General features: G+C 47.1%; 2 protein-coding genes across 2 annotated transcripts in view; one reads left to right on the top strand and one right to left on the bottom strand.

Moving 5' to 3' along the window:
* The first annotated feature begins 324 nt into the window (after positions 1-324).
* On the top strand, positions 325-4,139 carry LOC121724656 (caldesmon-like). Its single transcript, XM_042111359.1, has 5 exons — positions 325-989; positions 1,209-1,323; positions 1,572-1,704; positions 1,949-2,074; positions 2,181-4,139. The coding sequence occupies exons 2-5, from the start codon at positions 1,225-1,227 to the stop codon at positions 3,989-3,991; spliced, it is 2,169 nt and encodes a 722-aa protein (XP_041967293.1). The 5' UTR covers positions 325-989; positions 1,209-1,224; the 3' UTR covers positions 3,992-4,139.
* A 1,221-nt stretch (positions 4,140-5,360) lies between these two features.
* The window catches only part of LOC121724715 (NEDD4-like E3 ubiquitin-protein ligase WWP2), a 39,621-nt gene continuing 26,182 nt past the window's right edge, over positions 5,361-18,799 (bottom strand). Inside the window, 14 exon segments of the mRNA XM_042111477.1 lie at positions 5,361-6,449; positions 6,587-6,659; positions 6,772-6,973; positions 7,076-7,196; positions 7,663-7,803; positions 7,974-8,107; positions 9,587-9,746; positions 11,640-11,728; positions 11,855-11,926; positions 12,140-12,211; positions 12,833-12,839; positions 13,976-14,104; positions 15,019-15,100; positions 17,178-17,232. Of these exon segments, the coding sequence (XP_041967411.1) occupies positions 6,350-6,449; positions 6,587-6,659; positions 6,772-6,973; positions 7,076-7,196; positions 7,663-7,803; positions 7,974-8,107; positions 9,587-9,746; positions 11,640-11,728; positions 11,855-11,926; positions 12,140-12,211; positions 12,833-12,839; positions 13,976-14,104; positions 15,019-15,100; positions 17,178-17,232 (1,437 nt within the window). The 3' untranslated portion in view covers positions 5,361-6,349.

The raw sequence follows: 18,799 nt of genomic DNA, 5'->3' as shown, positions 1-18,799 counted from the left end.
TTGGATTATAATAGTGCGGGTATTTTCCCATTTTATATATATAAGTACAATTTTGATTTGTCTTTGTATTTTTTTTTATCAGTTATCCTGCTTCAACTTTCATCATACAGTGTCCTCAGAATGGTCAAAGTAACGTCAGAGCTCGCAAAATTGTAGAGTAGCATAGGGCCTGTTTTACGTGGATTATTAAACCTAGTCCTAGCCAGACCCAAGAAAACGCGAACAGCCTGCTGTCCCTGTGCATCTCCACAGAACGCTCATGTCGAACTTTTTTTTATTATTATTATTATTGCAAAAATACACGTTACATGTTATAGCAAACCATCACTTCATATACTGCTCAACATGTATATTCAATACCATACCATTCATACATACAAAACACACAGTAAAACCTGTTGCCAGGAGGTAAATATCTAATTAAAAACATTAAAAACATCACAAACAGTAATAGTTTTAAAAGCTTTTGCTTTCGTAGAAAATCTAATTGAACATGTGTATTGTTTAAACTCGTTTCTGAAAGCAATGAAGCACGGTGTTTTCCCTAGGAATTTATTTTTGTGAATATAAAACTTTGCCATAATAATTAGCAGATAATTTAAAAATAGGCTGTTCGAGTTACGTTCATTAACTGCAAGACCAAATGGCACATTTTTCCAGAATAATTCAAAGTTTTTGTCAATGTTCACTATAAAAAGCCACAGATCACGCCAGAACTCTTTTAACAATGGGGCATTCCCAGAACAAGTGTAACGCTCATGTCGAACTCATATTTTTTGCCCACCAACAATGACATCACGACAGAATTGTACCACGTAGGATGGAACTAGAATGTTCGACAAAGTAGAATTTTAGCAGGCAAGGTAGAATTTTAGGAGTTAGTGTGTAACCACTACTTTCACGGTCAACTCATACAAGCAAGTTTACGAACAAACTCAACGAAAAGCCGACATAAAACTGCTACGAGACATATAGAGGAGGATTATTTGGTAAGATAAACGTCAACTACATTCAAATATATATATTATATATATTTTGTATTTGTAACACGAAATTAAAAGACCAACTTGTGTTAATGAAAGCTTGAACTCGACAAAACAGGTTTAGGCTTACATGTTGGCTATCCTAAAATCTATTCAAAATTGAAAAAGAAAACAGTTCACTTATACATGTAGGGCTAATTTATCTGGGTCCTTTCCGATTTTAAGCTCTCAGTGTGCCAACATGAGACGGCTGGAGGAGAGCTGGAGGCTCCTCTTTGAGGCCAAGGCTTTTCAAGAGCGGGCCTGGCTGGAGTCAAGAATAGAGGCAAAAATGGAGGAGGTGAGAATAATGACTAGCTATTTCATCATATGGTTTTCCAGTTCAGATTTGATTTTGCAGTTCATCATGGCACACCCTTGCAAGCTTGTTGTCCCAATTGATTTGCTGTAGTAAATCTGAAGTTCTTCTTTAGATCTTCAATTTTCCCTTGGGGATCAATAACGTATCTATCTATCTATCTATCTATAGTTAGGTCCCACTGTATATCTATCTAATCTCTAATAATTCAGAGGTTTGTCCTATTACAGATGCACTCCCTCATATTAGCTGATGTGGAGTGGAAGATGCACTCTTTCATGAAGCTGCTCATGGAGCAGGAGAGAAGAGCTGGGACTGGGCTTACTAGTGCACTCTGCATAAGCTGGGCCATGAGTCCCGAGGGTAAGAAGACCAGGAGCAAATTCACACAGACAGAGAAATGATCCCAGTAAAATAGCCAAGACTTATCTTATTATATGGATTTATGAAATTAACTTAGTAATGCAAACAAGGACAATGATAAGGAGACCATGTTGCATGGTGATACTGCACTTTAAACAATAAATTGATTGATTGATTGATCGATTGATTGATTGAACGTTTGCCTGTGTTAAAAGTCGATGGCATTTATTCTGCTTATTTGAAGACCGGGCCAGACTTGAGCGTTGGGAAAGAGAGGAGGAGGAAGTGAGAGAGAGAAGAAGACAGTTGAAGGAGGCATGGCCATCAGTAAGCCTGCAGAAGGTGGACATCAGGCAGGCTTTTCACCCAGGTGGGTGTTACACATTGGTGGTGGTTGAAGTGAGGTACTCCCCTTCACTTTGTGTACTTGGATAAAGTGCTATATAAATGTGATCTGTTATGTATGTTCCACACAGACCCCCGGGTCACTGAGGCTCGTCTGAGAGAGGAGAAGGAAGTGAGAATGACAGCAGAGCAATGGAAAGCCATTGAAAATGAGAAAAGGAAGAAGGAGGAGGTGAGGAGAGAGATTAGGGAGAGATCTGCAAAGCTTGACCAAGAGAAACTGCAGGAAGACAGAAAGGCACTTGAGGTAGAGTGGAAGAACCTGGAGAAGGAGAAACGAAAGATTGAGGAGGAGAGGAAAGAGATGGAGCGACAGGCAAAGGTTCAAGAGCAATTGCAGGCAAAGTTTCAAGAGCAGCAATTGGAGGAGAAAAGGAGGGAGAGTGAGGCAAGGGAGCGAGAGGATGCTCTCCGAAAGAAGGCTCTTACGGTTGAGTGTGAGAAGGAAAAGATCGGCATAGAGAGGATGAAAATAGAGGTGGTGCTGAAGGAGGTGGAGACCCAAAAGGAGCAACTGCTTGAGAAGAGGAAAAAGCTTAAAGAGAAGGTAGTCAGGGAGAGGAGGACAGTGGCGACAGACAAACAGCGTCTGAAGGAGGAGTGGGAGAAGGTTGAGGAGGAGAAAAAGAGAATGGAAAAGGAGAGGAGGGAGCTGGAACAGAAAGAGGAAGAGCTTCAGGGGGCTCAAGAGATTGAGAAAAAGCAGAGGGAGTATAAGGCTCTGATGAGAGAGATGGAGAAAGAGAAACAGAAAACTGAGAAGTACAGGAAAGAGTTGATGGTGGAGAAAGCACAGCAAGGAAACAAGGAGGGGGAGAAAGAGAGTGACGAGGTGAAGCAAAACATGGAGATTACTGAGACAGTCATTAAGCAGGAAAAGGCTGTTGAGGTTGCTCAAGGTAAGGCTGAGAAGGCCGAAGTTCCTGATGATAATTCTTGGGACTCTGATGAAAGTAACCGAGGGGAACCATTTAAACCGAAGGCCAAATGTAACATTGCCTTGATGAAGGCTGGATCCCAGGAGAGCCCAGTGAAGGAGCTACCAAAGCCTGCTGTCAGTGCCCAGGACAATGAGGACGACTCCTGGGACAGTGATGAAGAGGTCATCCCCACGAAGGCCACAAGGGCTCCGACTACTCAGAGGTCAACTCTACCACTGAAGCCAGGAAGCGTGTGCAACGTGCCAGTTAAGAACACATGCACCAAGAAACAAAGCAAGGCTTTAAATGATGCCGAGTTGTTTGATAAAGAACTCAAGGAGCTTGAGAGAGAAATGGAAGTCAAAAGAAAGACTACACCAGCTACAAATATTCAGAAGGCAGCTGTACCAATGAAGGCCTTGGTTGATCCGGAGTTGCTTGATAAAGAACTCGAGGAGCTTGAGAAAAAGCTAACAGCTGGCCCGAGTAACAGAAAGCCTACAGTTGCCAAAAATATTCAGAAGGCAACCGTACCAGTGAAACAAGGAGATGCAGGCAGCGTTGCAGTCCAAAAAAAACCTTGTCCCAAGAAACAAAGCAAAGCCTTGGATGATGAGTTCAGCGATGACTTGTTCAATACAGATCTTGAGGAGAAGAAAGCCACAAGAAAACCAGCAAAGGAGCATCCGGATGACACCGATGCCATTGTAAGAGAGTTGGAGAAACTTAATGAGGAGTTAAAGGATCCTAAAGGAAGCATGGGGTCCCTTTATAGTCAACGTGACAAAAGAGCCTACGAGTGGAAACACAAAGACTACCAACATAAATTCAGTTCAAAGGGTATGACTGGCAGTAACCTGACAGGTGTTAAAACTCCTGAAACCAAGAACCAAAAAGTGAACAGTCCACTGTTCCCCAGAGACGCCATCCATCTTAAATATCTCAAAGGCAGGAGGTTCTAAAGGGGACATGCATGACTACATATCCTCAGCCTATGACTGCTGGTCTACCACTGTTTTTAGATTTGAGCTTTATTCACATTTTGATTAATAGAATGCCAAATGGTAAAATTATTGAAATTGAGTTATTATTTTTAATAAATGTTATTTTTATTAATTGTGTTTCTTGTGATGTATCTGGGGAAAAGATTATGAACGCAGACTGCGTGGTGCTTGATTAATACACCTGTGGCAAGGGACCTGATGAAACCCATGAATAGATTGTCCTTACAAAGCATTGGAAAAAAAGATTACATTCAGTTCCTTGAGTGAAATGGTCGAAGAAGTTTGCAGCCTGGCTACACCTAGAGAAGATTGTTCACACTACATTTTAGTCTCTATTTATTATTATTACTTAAATAATGTCAGTGTTAGTGGTACTTTCTACTTGCACAGGTCTAATACACTGACTAGCAATGTGCTGTGTTACATTTACAAAGTGTGCTCCATTATGTTTGTTGGTATCACCAATGTAACAAGATACAGTGTAACCAGAGCTTCAGATTATTCTTAACCAATATACTATTCATTGGGATAAAACTCAGCAGCAAGGACCATCACATGCTCCAAATCCACAAGCCATATACCTGTGGTCATCCAGTTTCATTGCTATCCTGTTGCCTATCGAATTCATATTAAAATTATGCCCTTCACATCGAAGGCTGTACAAAATCACTTGCTTGGCTAGGCTTGCATATTCATTGTGACATGGTTATTCAATCTAATCATAATTATAATAGTAAGTATTATAATTGCTGTTGTTACTTTATGATTATATATACATACCACTGCACATTTTTCTGATGTCATCCTACGGTTGCTGATTGACATTCAAATGAGTTGAAAATAAGAGACAACTGCAAATTTGAATATGACGGTCAACTAATTTGAATGTCACTCAGCAACCGGATGACATCAGAAAAATGCGCAGTGATCACTTAGTGTTTTTCCCACAGCTGTATAGGTTATATTTTATATTTATGTTATAAGACAGGAATAAAAACAAAGTCTAATACTCATCAGTTTACTAGAGTAACCCTCTCAGATTGTCACATTTCAGACTCTGGTTAATCTCTGTATGTTAAACTTTGGGAACCTCGTACATAAGAGGTCCTAGAGTATAGTATATCTATACATGTTGAATTTACATAATTTAATTTTGTCCAATAGATTAATTGTGATATGAAAACATGCAATATAAATTTAATTGTATTATTACAATTATACCTATGTATGGCTATGGTCTATGCAAGTCTGCCGAAATAGAACATTTTGGGTAACATGAACACATCATAGCAATGTTTGTGAAGGTGCTGTAGTGACTCAACATGACCATGATTGGAAGCATTTATTCATTCAAAATAACTTTTAATAGTTATTGATAAAATCACTTGTTTTTTTCCACCATAATACTGTGAGACTAAAATGGATTTTTAGAAAAGCTGAATTCCTTTAGACACCAAACAACATATTTACATACATGATTTTCTTTTCATAGAATCATGGCCTCACTCTGCTGTCCATGATGCAAATCTCATCAACTTCAGCTATGTACAGGATTACGCCGCATAGTCACAATCAACAGTAAACAAAAACAAAAATTTACTGGGCTATCCCTTTATGCAAGGGGGACTAATTCAAATGGCTCTCCCACTCAATTTCCATTTCTCTCTCTCTCTCTCACTTGCTCTCTTTCTTTCATACTAACACACACACATACACAACACACACCACACACACACACTCACACAACAATAATTTTCACAGACATCCACCAACGTGTTCATTTGCAATCATTTCTTCTATATAGATGATTCTTAAGCTGAGGATGTGCGTTGTCTGGAAATTTGCTACGGATTATAATATTTCTCTTGTTTTGTTGAAATCTGTTACTTCTCTTTTTTTTTCTGTTGGCAAATGTCTAATAGATCTACGGTGGTAGGAATGCAACTGCGTAGAGAGGAGAGGACACCCGGGGACACATCCCGCGCTCATATCGCCAAAAACACAACTCCCTCCTAAGGCCTCTCCTTTCCTCCTGGAGCTCCAGCACAGCTCTCATCCCTGTCCCCGGATCTCCTCCTCAGCCAAAGGGGCAACAAGAAGGCTGTGATGTCAAAATGCATCTCTCTTTCACACACACACACTCTCCCTGCATCCCCCCCGTCTCTCTCTCTCTGTCTCTCTCTCTCTCTGTCTCTCTCTCTCTCTGTCTCTCTCTCTCTCTGTCTCTCTCTCTCTCTGTCTCTCTCTCTCTCTGTCTCTCTGGCTCATGTTTATCTGGGGCTGTTGCAGGTTTGGCTCTGCTCTGCTCCGCTCTGCTCATTCCTGGCCGAAGCCTTCGGTCTCCTCGATGGCAAAGAGCAACTTCTCGCGCAGCTGCTCTAGATTCCTGTAGGGGGGCAGGTCCAGCCGATTGAAGCTGGATTTCAGAGGATGAGGGGGGGAGAAAGTCAGGTTTATGTGGTTGGAGAGGGTCAGTTAAACCTTTCAAATGAAAACAGGTCAAAGCAAAACAACACAAGCATGCACAGGCTGCTTCACACTTTCTGGACTCACCAGGTGTGGCTTCTGGGTAGCCATGTCTCCTTCCCCACCTTATCTATGCAGAACTTCTGTGGACCATTACTCCCTGATGAGACAGAGAGAGAGTCGAGAGAACGAGACAGCATTAATCTCATGCCAGTCTAAAGCAGTAAAATGCAGTTGGGAATTTCAGGTGAATGAGAACACCAGGTCCGTACCTATGAGCTCGTTAAAGCCGCCCACCGGCAGCCGGCAGGTCCCCGTCACAAACTGCAGCAGGCGGATCCGCTTCTCGTTGTCCATCTCCTTCACCACCTGCCAGAACCAGTTGATCTGCTTGCTGTTCTTGGTGTAGTGGCGGTAGATGGTGTTCTTCTGCCAGTCGCTGAGGTCGATCTCCTGCATGCCGCATAGCATGAGCTGAGGGAGAGAACGTGAAGAGACGGGTCAGTGGACAGGAAGAGAAGGACGTGGCGGCGTTCCATCAGCGCACTGCACACTGCTGCAGACAGCCTCCCTCACCTCCAACTCCTTCTCGTCGAAGTAGCGCAGCCACTCCAGAGGCACCACCTCGTTGAAGCCGTCCAGGAAGGCCTTGGTCTGTTCCTCCACCCCCCGCATGAAGCGCCAGTCAGTCAGCAACCTGCACAGCGAGCACAACTCCGCGTCACCATTGTGTTTCAAAACGAACGAATCAATTTGCTATATTGTTGTTGCTGTAGCTTAATGCAATATCAAGAACACAAAATATCTAATTCTTTACTATACATTTGTTCTGATTGTAATAAAACATATATACTGTGAGTGATCCTTTAGCCAGTTTCAAGCATTTAACTCATTCGGGTTCATTTTTAAGAAATTATCAAATAATATTTTTTAGAACTAATTGTTTAGTTCAGTTTTGTTTTGTTTAGTTTTTCATCAAGTTTAAGCTAAACAAAGATGCTCATTGATTTCTTAAGCTTAATTGCTAAATCTATATAAACACTTTGTTTTTAATTTTATCAATCGGTTTTTGTCATATTTAATAGCAAACTAAAATGATTTTGTGAGTGTGGGGATGCTGTGGTATGCCACAGTGAGAGGAGGAGAAGCTGTTTGTGAGATACCTGATGTACTCCTCCTTGTTCTCTTCTGTGACGAGTTCATTCTCGCCGTTGTCCTTCAACTGGTGTGTGGACACCTTCCCTAAGATCTCCATGTCCTGAGCAAAGTAGAGCTCCACTCCACACTCCTCCAGATTGTTGTCTCTACAGGCGCACACACACACACACACACACACACACACACACACACACACACACACACACAGAGTGTCAATAAAGCAAAAGCTCTCTATTGGCCACATGCACAGCTCCATGTGGTGTGGAGCAGGAGAGCACCCAGTGAGTGGAGGGGACTGAAGGGGAACAGTACTTACTTGACCCACATGATGGAGTTAAAAAACTCTGGGTCTATGGACTCCAGGTCCTTAAGGGTGGGCTTCTTGTTGAGCATGCGTTTGTAGAAGGGCAGAGTGAAGCCTGTGTCGATGAACTTGCCATGGTACAGTGCCTGAGGAGAGACAGGGGGGGAGGGGGTGTGGGGGCAATGGTTAGTGCACATGGTATACACACACACACACACACACACACACACACACAACCATATAGAATTACAATCAACATCTTTGTCCAGCTCATGTTCCACACGTATTTCTAAACGTTAGTTCTCCAACATTCCGACTGAACACCTTCTCCACTCAAGCTCTCTCACTTGCGGGGACCAAAGGCAAACGTCAAAGCAAGCGGCGATAGAGAAAATCACGAAGGCCCGTAAAGGCAACATGCGCTCAGGAAGACGGGGCTCGGTTGGGTTACGCCGCGGCCCCTCGGATAAGAGGCAGACTGCCCGAGCAGCGGGGTCCAAGATCAACACAGACGCCCGCTGCCCAGTGACTCACGGTCTGTCCAGCCCCAGCACTCTGGACTGGAGCGCTGCTGAGACCCACAGGGAGTCAGAGCAGAGACACTCAACACCAGAGAGGCCGAGAGAAATGGAGAACTCGAGAGGGGATCGAAAATGAGGGCTTTGGGGAACCCAGGGAACAAAAAAGGGTGGCTTTAAAGAAAGACAACAGAAGCAAAAGTCAAGACTGTTTTAACAGTGCAAGACACATAAAGAGAAAGGCTATATGGAGAATTTATATTGGGGTGTGTGTGTGTGTGTGTGTGTGTGAGGGAGGGGGAGTGGTGGTGTGGGATTGTGTGAGGAGCGTATTTGTAGACTAAATATAGGACTGGCGTCTGGGCGGGAGCTTGCTGGGTGCGGCAGTGAAGTCATGCCTGAGAGGGAGGGTGGAGGAGAAGAGGGGCACTAGGAGAGGACGGTGCTGCTGCTGGTGGGGGAGGTGGTGGGGGAGGTGGGTCCTTTTGGGTTTTGGGGCCTGGAGCTTCTGGAGGTTGTCGAAGTGCAGGAGCTGGGCTTGGCAGCGGCCAGGGGTGGTTGGAGCTGGGGTGGAGTGGAGTGGAGTGGGGTGGAGCGTGCTTCTAGCATAAGGCCACTATTCACCAGATCAGAAACACACGCCTCTGTGTCCGTGTGTGTGTGTGTGTGTGTGTGTGTGTGTGCTCCCAGCAGCAAAAGAGTAGCAGTGCCTCACACAGGCACGTAGTGTTCGGGAAACTTTCCCCGAGGTTTGTAGAGGTTTCCCCGATACCGGAGTTTTCCACTGCTCAACGTGAGTCTGGCTACCTCCTGTTTGATTGAGGTAAACTCTCACTGAATGGCCTTTTCTAAATGTCCTTTTCATTACAGTTCATTTATTCAAGTTGGGAACCATATTCCAGACTCCAAGCTGAAAGAACTCCAAGAACCTTCTGTTTTCGCTTGACTCATTTATGATGCGCCTTATATCAAAGGATGTTGACCATCATCAGTATAAGGTCATCACGTGTCTCTTAAACGGAAGAGTACCAGGGGGGCTTGATGACTACATGATCGCATTCCATTCAGTCAAAGGTTATGTGTGTGTGTGTGTGTGTGTGTGCTCACCATGGCGATGAATCGCCCAATGAAGCGGAAGTAAGTGAGGTGGTCAGGGTTGATGGAGGAGGCCGGGTTGATCTGCAGACAGTAGTTGTTCTTGCCGGCGTACTCAAACAGACAGTACATGGGATTGAGCACCTCGTGGGAGAGCAGGAAGAACCACTCTCTGTGGAGCAAGGGGAGAAGCACACATCAGAACAGCCCGGGGGAGGGAGGGAGAGGGAGAGAGGGAGGGAGAGAGGGAGAGAGAGAGAGAGAGAGAGAGAGAGAGAGAGAGAGAGAGAGAGAGAGAGAGAGAGAGAGAGGGGGGGGGGATCACTAAGAGGAGGTAAAGAAGGAATGTAGAGAAGAGGAGAGAGATAGAGGGATGTGACCAACACCGGGTGGAGCCAGAGTGTGTATTTGAGGAGAGGAATGGTGCAGATGACAGTGTAAAACCTCACCCTCCAAAACCCAGTTTTAAGACAGACATGGAAGCTTCTGGAATGACAGTGACTTATGACTAAGACATGATTTTTATGCGCCCACACGCGCGCACACACACACACACACACACACACACACAGAGGTGGAGATTACACACGACAGGCATGATTTCAACACATGATGAAATGGCAGTGCAAGAGACATGAAGTGACAGTTGAGCCCTCGCCACCTATGACGTTGAACTCCATAGACACACACCATCACAAACAGTACAGCATAATGGAAAGACACACAGAGAAATACCAACAGGGCTACATGGAAAACAGACACACTGAACACTACCAACAGGGCTACATGGAACACAAACACAGTTAGCCGCTTCGTCGCTACATCCCAGCGTGATTCATCATGCATGTGATGTGGCAGTTTCCCGCACACACCAAAGCAAGGAGGGGAGTGCAAATTTGGACTGAGGCAAGGCTCAAGTGTTGACAGAGGTGACCACTGGTGTGACTATCTGACCGTCTGATCGATGAGGTTTGATGAGAATTTGGTCAGCACACCACATGAGAGTCTCTTGATGAGGTCAGGTCTTGTGGTGCTACCCAAGACAAAGCCTTTGAGGCCACATGAAATTCTCCACGCTGGGTAGTATGACGTGATCACATCTAAGACTAAGGCTAAGGCTTCAGCATAGGCCTACTGTATTTCAACTGACAGGACAAAAAATATCTAATAGTACAAACATAAATATACACACACAAACGCACAAATCACACACACACACAGACAGACAGACACACACACACACACACACAGAACTGAAGCCCCAGCTACCCACCACCACAAACACCACCACCATTGCCCCCATCCCTTCACCTCTGCCCACCCGCCCCCACTTCTGCGTCCCAGGGTGGGGGGGAGAGCGCTGGGGAGGCTGGCTGGCTGGCTGGCAGGCTGGCTGACGCCGGGGGCAGCGCAGACACCTCCAGACATCCCGTCCGTGGTTCTACCCTGTGGTAGAACAGCATGACGTAACCTACCATAGGGTAAAACCACTGGCGCGACGCCGGAGACACAGACACAAGGCAAAAAGAAAAAATCACAGACAAAAAAAAAACAAAAACACTACAACAAAAAAAGGAGGGGGTTACAGGACAGCATGGGCAGGAACGAGGAGATGGAGCACCTAACACCACAGAAAAAATGATGAGGAACCACCCGTCACCAACCACAGACACACACACACACACTACACACAGATACACCAAATGAGCCGCAAGGATACAGAGGCAGTTGTGCTGCAAGCCATGAAGAGCAGAGAGCGACAGAGTGACTAAGAGGATGATGAAAAGCAGACAGAAACACAGCGTCAGAGAGGAGAGGAGAGAAGAGAAGGAGAGAGAGCCAGAGAGTGAGCAGCGGGAGAAGTTGCTGAGGAAAACGACAGGAGAGAGAGAGAGAGAGAGAGAGAGAGAGAGAGAGAGAGAGAGAGAGAGAGAGAGAGAGAGAGAGAGAGAGAGAGAGAGAGAGTCAGACAGCCAGGAAATGACTGCTGGGTGAGGCCCTGGGCGGGCGGGTGGTGTGGTGTGGTGTGATGTGTGGTGTCGACAGTGCCAGCGGCGGGACTTGCCTGGCGATGCCGCCGTAGTCCAGGCCCTCTTCTCCCCTCATGATGATGTAGAGCCTCCGCCGCAGGTCGTACGGCTTCATGTTCATAATCTGTCAGAGCCAGAGAGACACAGACGCTCAATCCCTCCGCCTGGTGGACCACCATCACCTGTGTCCAGCAGAAATGGACACAGATCCCACCAGGTATGTTGAGTCCAATGTGTATTGAAGCCTTACCTGCTGAAAGGAGTCCTCAAAGAGTGTCTGCCTGGACACGGAAATTTTGACATGGCTTGGCAAGGCATTGGACTGCACAGAGAGAGAGGGAGAGAGACAGACAGATAGACAGACAAACGGATGGACAGACAAAAAGAAACAGATGTGGAGAGAGAGCAAAATAAGGAGAACCATACGGGTAGAGTACTTTCTGAACTTGCACAAAAATACGAGCTAAAAAAATAAAAGAACAGAACTGGGTCAGGTCAAAAGAAAAAGTGCTTAGGAGGAGAGAGAGGTGCTTACATGGCACAGGAAGCGGAACTGATGGTATTTCCACCTGAAACTGCGGTCATAGGCCCCTGGAGAGCCCCCTGCCTGGACCTGCACAGAGCGAGAGAGAGAGGGGAGAGAGAGAAGAGAGGGGAGAGAGAGAGAAGAGAGAGAGAGAAGAGAGAGAAGAGAGACAGAGAGAGAGAGAGAGAGAGAAGAGAGAGAAGAGAGACAGAGAGAGAGAGAGAGAGAGAGAGAGAGAGAGAGAGAGAGAGACAGAGAGAGAGAGAGAGAAAGAGAGAGAGGAGGAGGAGGATGAGTGGATTTGAAAAGTAAACATGGGACTTCAGCAGTCAAACCAACGGGTTCCAATAGTCCAGTGGGTGGGGTATTGTTGGTACCCAGATGGAAGTAGAATAGAAGGAGCTTTGGTCGGACTTGCTCGTCTAGACTATCCCTGTCTCCCAGCACCAGTGGCTGAGGACACTCACAGCAAAGGCAGAAAGCACCCAACTAGACCACAGACTTGGTTGGGCTTTTGCTACAAATATAAAGGATGACTGGGTCCAAGTTTAAACTGGAAAGCTCAAGTAGAAACAAGGACCATTGGTCAGGGAGGGTAACTGATTAGTCATGGGGTATCCATTGACCTGGTACCTGGACCCTGTAGGTGAATGGCACCGGAAATAATGGGACCAGAAATAAATGGAATTTGACAGGCCCTGCTCTGGAGCTGCATGGGGAGGCCCAATGAATCTTACTGATGAGGCCAAAGGCAAAAGAAGTCATCAGACAAGGCCCAGTCATGCAGCTCCGCCGTGAGGCCTTGGGCAGGAAAAGGAGTAGGGAGTGGGGAGGGAAAAAAAGAGGCTCGCCTGAGGCCCAGCGTGCCCGTGGAGGTGAGCCTGAGCCTGCAGCTGTGTTAGTACAAGACCCAACTACGCGCGCACACACACACACACACACACACACGCACACGCGCACACACACACACACACACACACACACACACACACACACACACACACACACACACACACACACACACACACACACACTGGATATGTGCCGAGTCAGCAGCGAAGGAAAACTGAGCGCGCAAAAAGACGGAGGGAAGAAAATATGGAAGCCGAGCGGATGAGTGAAAATGAGAGAGAGAGAGAGGGAGGGAAAAGCCACTAATATTCTGGCTTTTGTGTTCTTGCCATTGCTGTGAGCGGAGTCCAAGCACACACTGGTTTTGGTTAGGGATGTTGGACCGCTAAAGCAGCGCTAACTACAAACATGGACTCCATCAGCGGTATCAATTTGAAATCACCCTGGACATTCTAAGTGCCTCATAGAGCCACTACATCCAAATAAAAAGGTTTTTACAATATATTACAAAAGTACAGTTAATTTCAACTTTTGCAAATTATATTTTTACAGAATTTATGTCAAGACACGCACACACACACAATATTTCATGGTAAATTCACTATAATTTGCAAGTTTAATTAGTGTAAGTCCATGCATGCTTCATGTGTATGTGGTGAGGTGAAAATACAGCAGCACCACAGAACAGCTCAGATTCTCCCAGGGAGAAGATGGAGCAAAACTATTCGTTCCCCAGAAAGGAAACAAGAAAATGATGTAAAAAGTAAAATAATAATAAAAAAGAAAAACAAAAGAGAGGACTGAGCTCTAACATGATCACTTCTTCATTGTCGGGATCATTATATCTACGTACAAACTGGTTGACTGATGCTGTTAAATGGACGCTCCCTTAAACTAGCTTTCCCTGTCTTGGGGTACTAAGGTGGTGCAGTAGGGGTGGGGTTGGGGGGTGGGGGTTGGGGGAGTAGTGGGCTGTAGGAACAGCATATTTACCCAGACTCAAAGCCCGGTCGGGGGTCTTTAAAGGTGGTGGTGCGGGAGTTATGGTCCACAAAGTAGCGCACGCCCTCCGCTGTGTACTTCATCTCCCAGCCGGGGGGCAGGGGGGGCTCCTGGATCATCCTGATGAGAGAGGGGAGAGGGGACGTGAGCTCCGGCCACCGAGCGGGCGCAGGGAAGCCGCCAACCCCCTGCCCAGCCCGCCATCCCACAGCCGCTCGCCTCAACCTGACACCTCACGGCCTACGCTACCGCTCGCTAACGTTACCATTTCATTTGGCAAGTCAAAACAAAATCAATCAAAATAAATTCCAAAAAAAAAACACATAAAATCAACAAACATGGCATTAAAGCAAGTGTGGGCGGAGAAGCCATGGAACGCTTTCCTGTGAGGGTCAGAAAATAACAAATGGCTACACTATGCATAAAAGTCATTTTCTTCTAAAAGTTTTCATAGCAATAGTTCAGGGGCCATCTTGACTCTGGCTTCCAGGCGTCATTCTCTCAGGCAGCTGTTACAGCACACCCTGCTTTTTTACTGCTGCTAATGTGCCGAGGAGATGATTGCACTGAAAACGCTTAAGCCTTGCAAACTAATAAAACTGCTGTCGAAACGCCCGGGGTAATGGGAGCGCGAGACGGCTGAGAGCAGTGAGTAAAACAGATGCCCTGAGGAGATCCCAGAGCCCTGCCTCAGTCCCTCAGCCCTGCCCTCCCAGGCTAACATTAGAGGAGCAGCCGGGCGGGGAGCTTGGGCTGGGTGGGGCCCCGGTTGCTGCCCACACCGCCGCTAGCCGCGGGCAATGCTAATCTGCCTGCCGGGAATCCAGCGCCGACGGCTGCCAATGAGAGGAGTGGGCGGAGGGGGAGGGGAGGGGAGGGCAGCCACGGGCATCACTCGTCTCTGGGCAGACTGGCAGACGGTAACGTTACTGGTGGAGGGCCGCTGGCTGGCTGGCTGGCTGGCTGGCTGGCGGGCACTGGGAGTGGAGGTGAAATTGAGGCGGGTGTGGGGGTGGAGGGTGGAGGGTCCTTACCCTTGGGTTCGGGGGTCCTCCCACTGGGTGGTCCGTGTGTTGTGGTTGACGAAGTAGACTCTGCCATTGTCCTGCCGCTTCTCTGTGGGGGCAGAGGAAGAGGTCAGATTAAGGCAACATGGCAAAAAGTACACACACACCTAACTGCAATAACCTTTGATGCATTCCATCTTGTGAAAAACAAAACAGAAAGCAGTCTAGACTTTGAGACAACTGCTGGATGTCTTCAGGGTGTCACTTTTCAATGAGTGACTTGAGTAAATACAATACTGGCTATATACCTCATTCTGAAAAGAGTGTAACTGGCAGCCAGTTTGAGAGAGAGAGATGGAGGGAGAGAGAGAGAGAGAGAGGGGGAGAAAAAAGGAGGGCAGCTGAAATCTCACAGAGCTGATTGAAAACTAACGGGTGTGTGTGACATTTCACTCGCACCCTTTTCCAAAATGCTTTTCCAGTGCCGACCTCAGCACTTCTGCCTCTGGCCCAGAGAGGGAAAAAAGAAAGAAGGGATACAGAAAGACAGGTGGAGAGGTGATGAACAGAAACGAGGGGGAAAAAAAGAGGGATGGCAGGCAGGAGAGGAAAAGGAACGGCAAAAGTAAGTGGTAGGAAAGAGAGATAGAGAGATTGAGAGAGAGAGAGAGAGAGAGACGGTAAACGTGTGTCAAGAACAGGGAGGATAACTTGCTGACTAATCTCCAGTTTGGCCTACAAAGACACAATGGCAACATAAAAAAGATAATAGTGTGGCGACCACATCCATTTCCGTTATGAGGAGTGTGTGTGTGTGTGGGGGGGGGGAGTTTTATGTTTTTGCTTCTGTTGTCATAGTCCCAGAGCCCTTCTGGTTTTCAGGACTGCAGCCGATACCCCACACATCCCTTAACCATGACCCCCTCCAACCCCCACCCCCACCCCCACCCCCACAGCCTCAAACCCCAACTGTGTGTGTGTGTCTCTCTCTCTCTTTTACTCTCTCCCTGCCTTCCTCTCTCTCTCCGTCACTAGCTCCCTCCCTCTCTCTTGACATCTTGTTCTCATTAGCGGGCGTTTGTGGAGAGCACTGGACCAGTAGCGCTCACATCGCAGCTCTCGCCCCTCTGTTCCTCTACCCTCCCCTCCCTCCCTCCCTCCTCTCTCTTTCCCTCCATCTCTTTAACCCTTCTCTCCTACCAAGCACTTCATTGTTCTCCCCCCCTTCTCTCTCTCTCTCTCCTGCCTCCAGCTCTTCCGTCTATTTCATTCTATCCATCTTCTGAGCAGCGGGCGCAACCACAGCAGAGGCCACTTGGCTGCAGGTTTTTCAAGAGAAAAAAAAGAAAGAAACATAAAAAAAAGAGAGAGAGAGAGAGAGAGAGAGAGAGAGAGAGAGAGAGAGAGAGAGAGAGAGAAGCCCATCTCAAATGAATCTCTATTACATAATGGAGGTTTGCGAGCCGGGAGACAAACCGCGTCTTATTGAAAGCCAAACACGGCTGGAGCATGGGGCCGTGTGTGAGAGTAGAGAAGAAGAGGAGAGGAGAGGAGAAGTGGAGAGGAGAGGAGAGGAGGAGAGGACAGGAAAGGAGAGGAGAGGAGAGGGATGGAAGGCATATGGCGGGCCCCACAGCACTCCAGACCACAGGGACAGCGAGCGGCCCCCGTGCTACTCTAAACCTCCTGTTGGCAGGAAGCAGTCACAAGCTATACAATGGCAGTGGTCAGATGCAACAAAGAAGGAAAAAAAAGGGGGGGGGTAAAAATACAATTCAGATGAGACTCATCAACTTTATGTTCCTGTGCTGGCTCCAGCTGAGGGAGAGTACCTACAAGAATTTAGAGTGAAACAAAAGAACCTTAGTGGCTTCAATTACAGCACGAGGCCATGAGTTATAGACTAAATAAAGAAGATCCTCTGTCCATCCCAAACAGACAGAAAGACAGACAGAGAGAAAAAGAGAAAGAGAGAGAGAGAGAGAGAGAGAAGGACCTAAGTCCTGCCCCCTAACCCTTTTGGACATTTCAGTGACTCACAGTGGTCCCAGATGAGGTGACCGTGACGAGAGACAGCAAAACCCCAACTGCCACTACACCCACAAAACCAGCCTGTGTCCTCTTCAGTGTGTGTGTGTGTGTGTGTGTGTGTGTGTGGACATTGGAACGAGAGGGCACACACTTACCCCAGCCTGGAGGTAGAGGGCCCAGCGGGTCATTTTCAACAGGCGCTCCTGATGGCTGAGGAGAGAGAAGAGAGAGACAGAGAGAGGGAGAGAGAGAGGGATGGAGAGAGGGATAGAGAGGAGTGAGAATCCAGATCCCATTCAGTGGCGTCAAGCACTTTTCCTCTCTGCCTCCTAGTCCTCAATGCCCCTCTTCTTTTTCTTCTTCTTCTTCTTCTTGTTCGGCTCATTCTTTCGGTCAGTCTTTAGGGCCACTGCCTGTCCCCTCTGGCAGTCCGACGTGAAATGCATCACACTTCGACCACACAGCTCCTTCACACTCCACACCACAGCGAGGGGTGAAAAAAAGAAAAAAAAAGAAAAATATGGCAAAGGGAAAAAAAAAAAAAAAGAAAAACAGCAGAAAAAGAAGGAAAAAAAAAAGAGCGAATGAAAAACAGACAAAACCACAGAAAGAGAGATAAAGGGCCCAGGCAAGCGTGGCACACTGACAAGGAGCAGCAGGGTTGTCCGTCTGCTTCTGCTGCTCTTTCTATCTTTTCTTTTTCTTTCTCAGTTTGCCTGGTGCTAGTAGTGGTTTGCAGGAGGCTGCCCTGGTGCTGGGTTAGGCGGCCGGTAGAGCGGGTCGGGTCACTTCGTGGGAAGGGCAGGACGAGAGCTCTCTCCTGGAGCAGCGGGAACATGCGACTGACGGACTGAGCTGCGCCGCCACTTGTATGCCTTTCCAAAAACTACAGGCTCAGAGCAGGGGGAGGAGGAGGAGGAGGAGAAAAGACAAACCATGAAGGAAAGGGAAAGAAGGGGGAGAAGAGGAGGGAAAAACAACGTGCACACACACACACACACACACACACACACACGCACACCACGCTGTTCCAATGAGCTCACTGGCTACTCTCATGCTCCACCTCTTTCTTCCCCACCCAGCCACTCGTTCTGAGGGGGGTGCCTCTCTCTCTCCCTCTCTCTCTCTCTCTCTTTTCTAGAGCTGCTGTGAAAGTGAGCAGGGAGGCGTGATGTCTGCACAAACTGAGAGCACATTCATCGCTCCCATCCAGCGCTGCGCCCCACCACCACACACACACACACACACACACACACACACCCCCTCCCCTCCTCACAAAAGCACCTTTATTCAGCCAGCCCCTGGACCCGCCGCCGTTTACTCAGCCTGTGTCTACACACAGCCCAAGTGTGTGTGTGTGTGTGTGTGTGTGTGTCTGTATGTGTGTATGTGTGTCTGTGTTTGTGTGTGTGTATGTATGTGTGTGTGTGTTTGTGTTTGTGCGAGTGTGTGCAGTCAACAGTGTAGGTCCCCCTCAGTCACATAAGTAAACACACATATATTTGCTTCAGCATGGAAATTTTGTATGTTTATAGGTGGCACACAGTCGCTTGGCAAACCTGTTGTGTGTGCTTTATGTGTGTGCTTCATGTGTGTGCTTTATGTGTGTGCTTTATGTGTGTGCTTTATGTGTGTGCTTTATGTGTGTGTGTGGGGGGGGGGGGGGGTCTCTATGTTACTGGTAAATGAAGAATCATATTTCAGTTGATTTCAGTGTGTGTGTGTGTACAGTGTGTGCAGAGAGTGCGCAAGAGTTTGTGTTTTTGTGTTGCGTGTG

The sequence above is a fragment of the Alosa sapidissima genome, chromosome 11, assembly GCF_018492685.1.
Source record: "Alosa sapidissima isolate fAloSap1 chromosome 11, fAloSap1.pri, whole genome shotgun sequence".
NCBI classification, from domain to species: domain Eukaryota; kingdom Metazoa; phylum Chordata; class Actinopteri; order Clupeiformes; family Clupeidae; genus Alosa; species Alosa sapidissima.
This window is presented reverse-complemented; position numbering and strand designations above follow the sequence as displayed.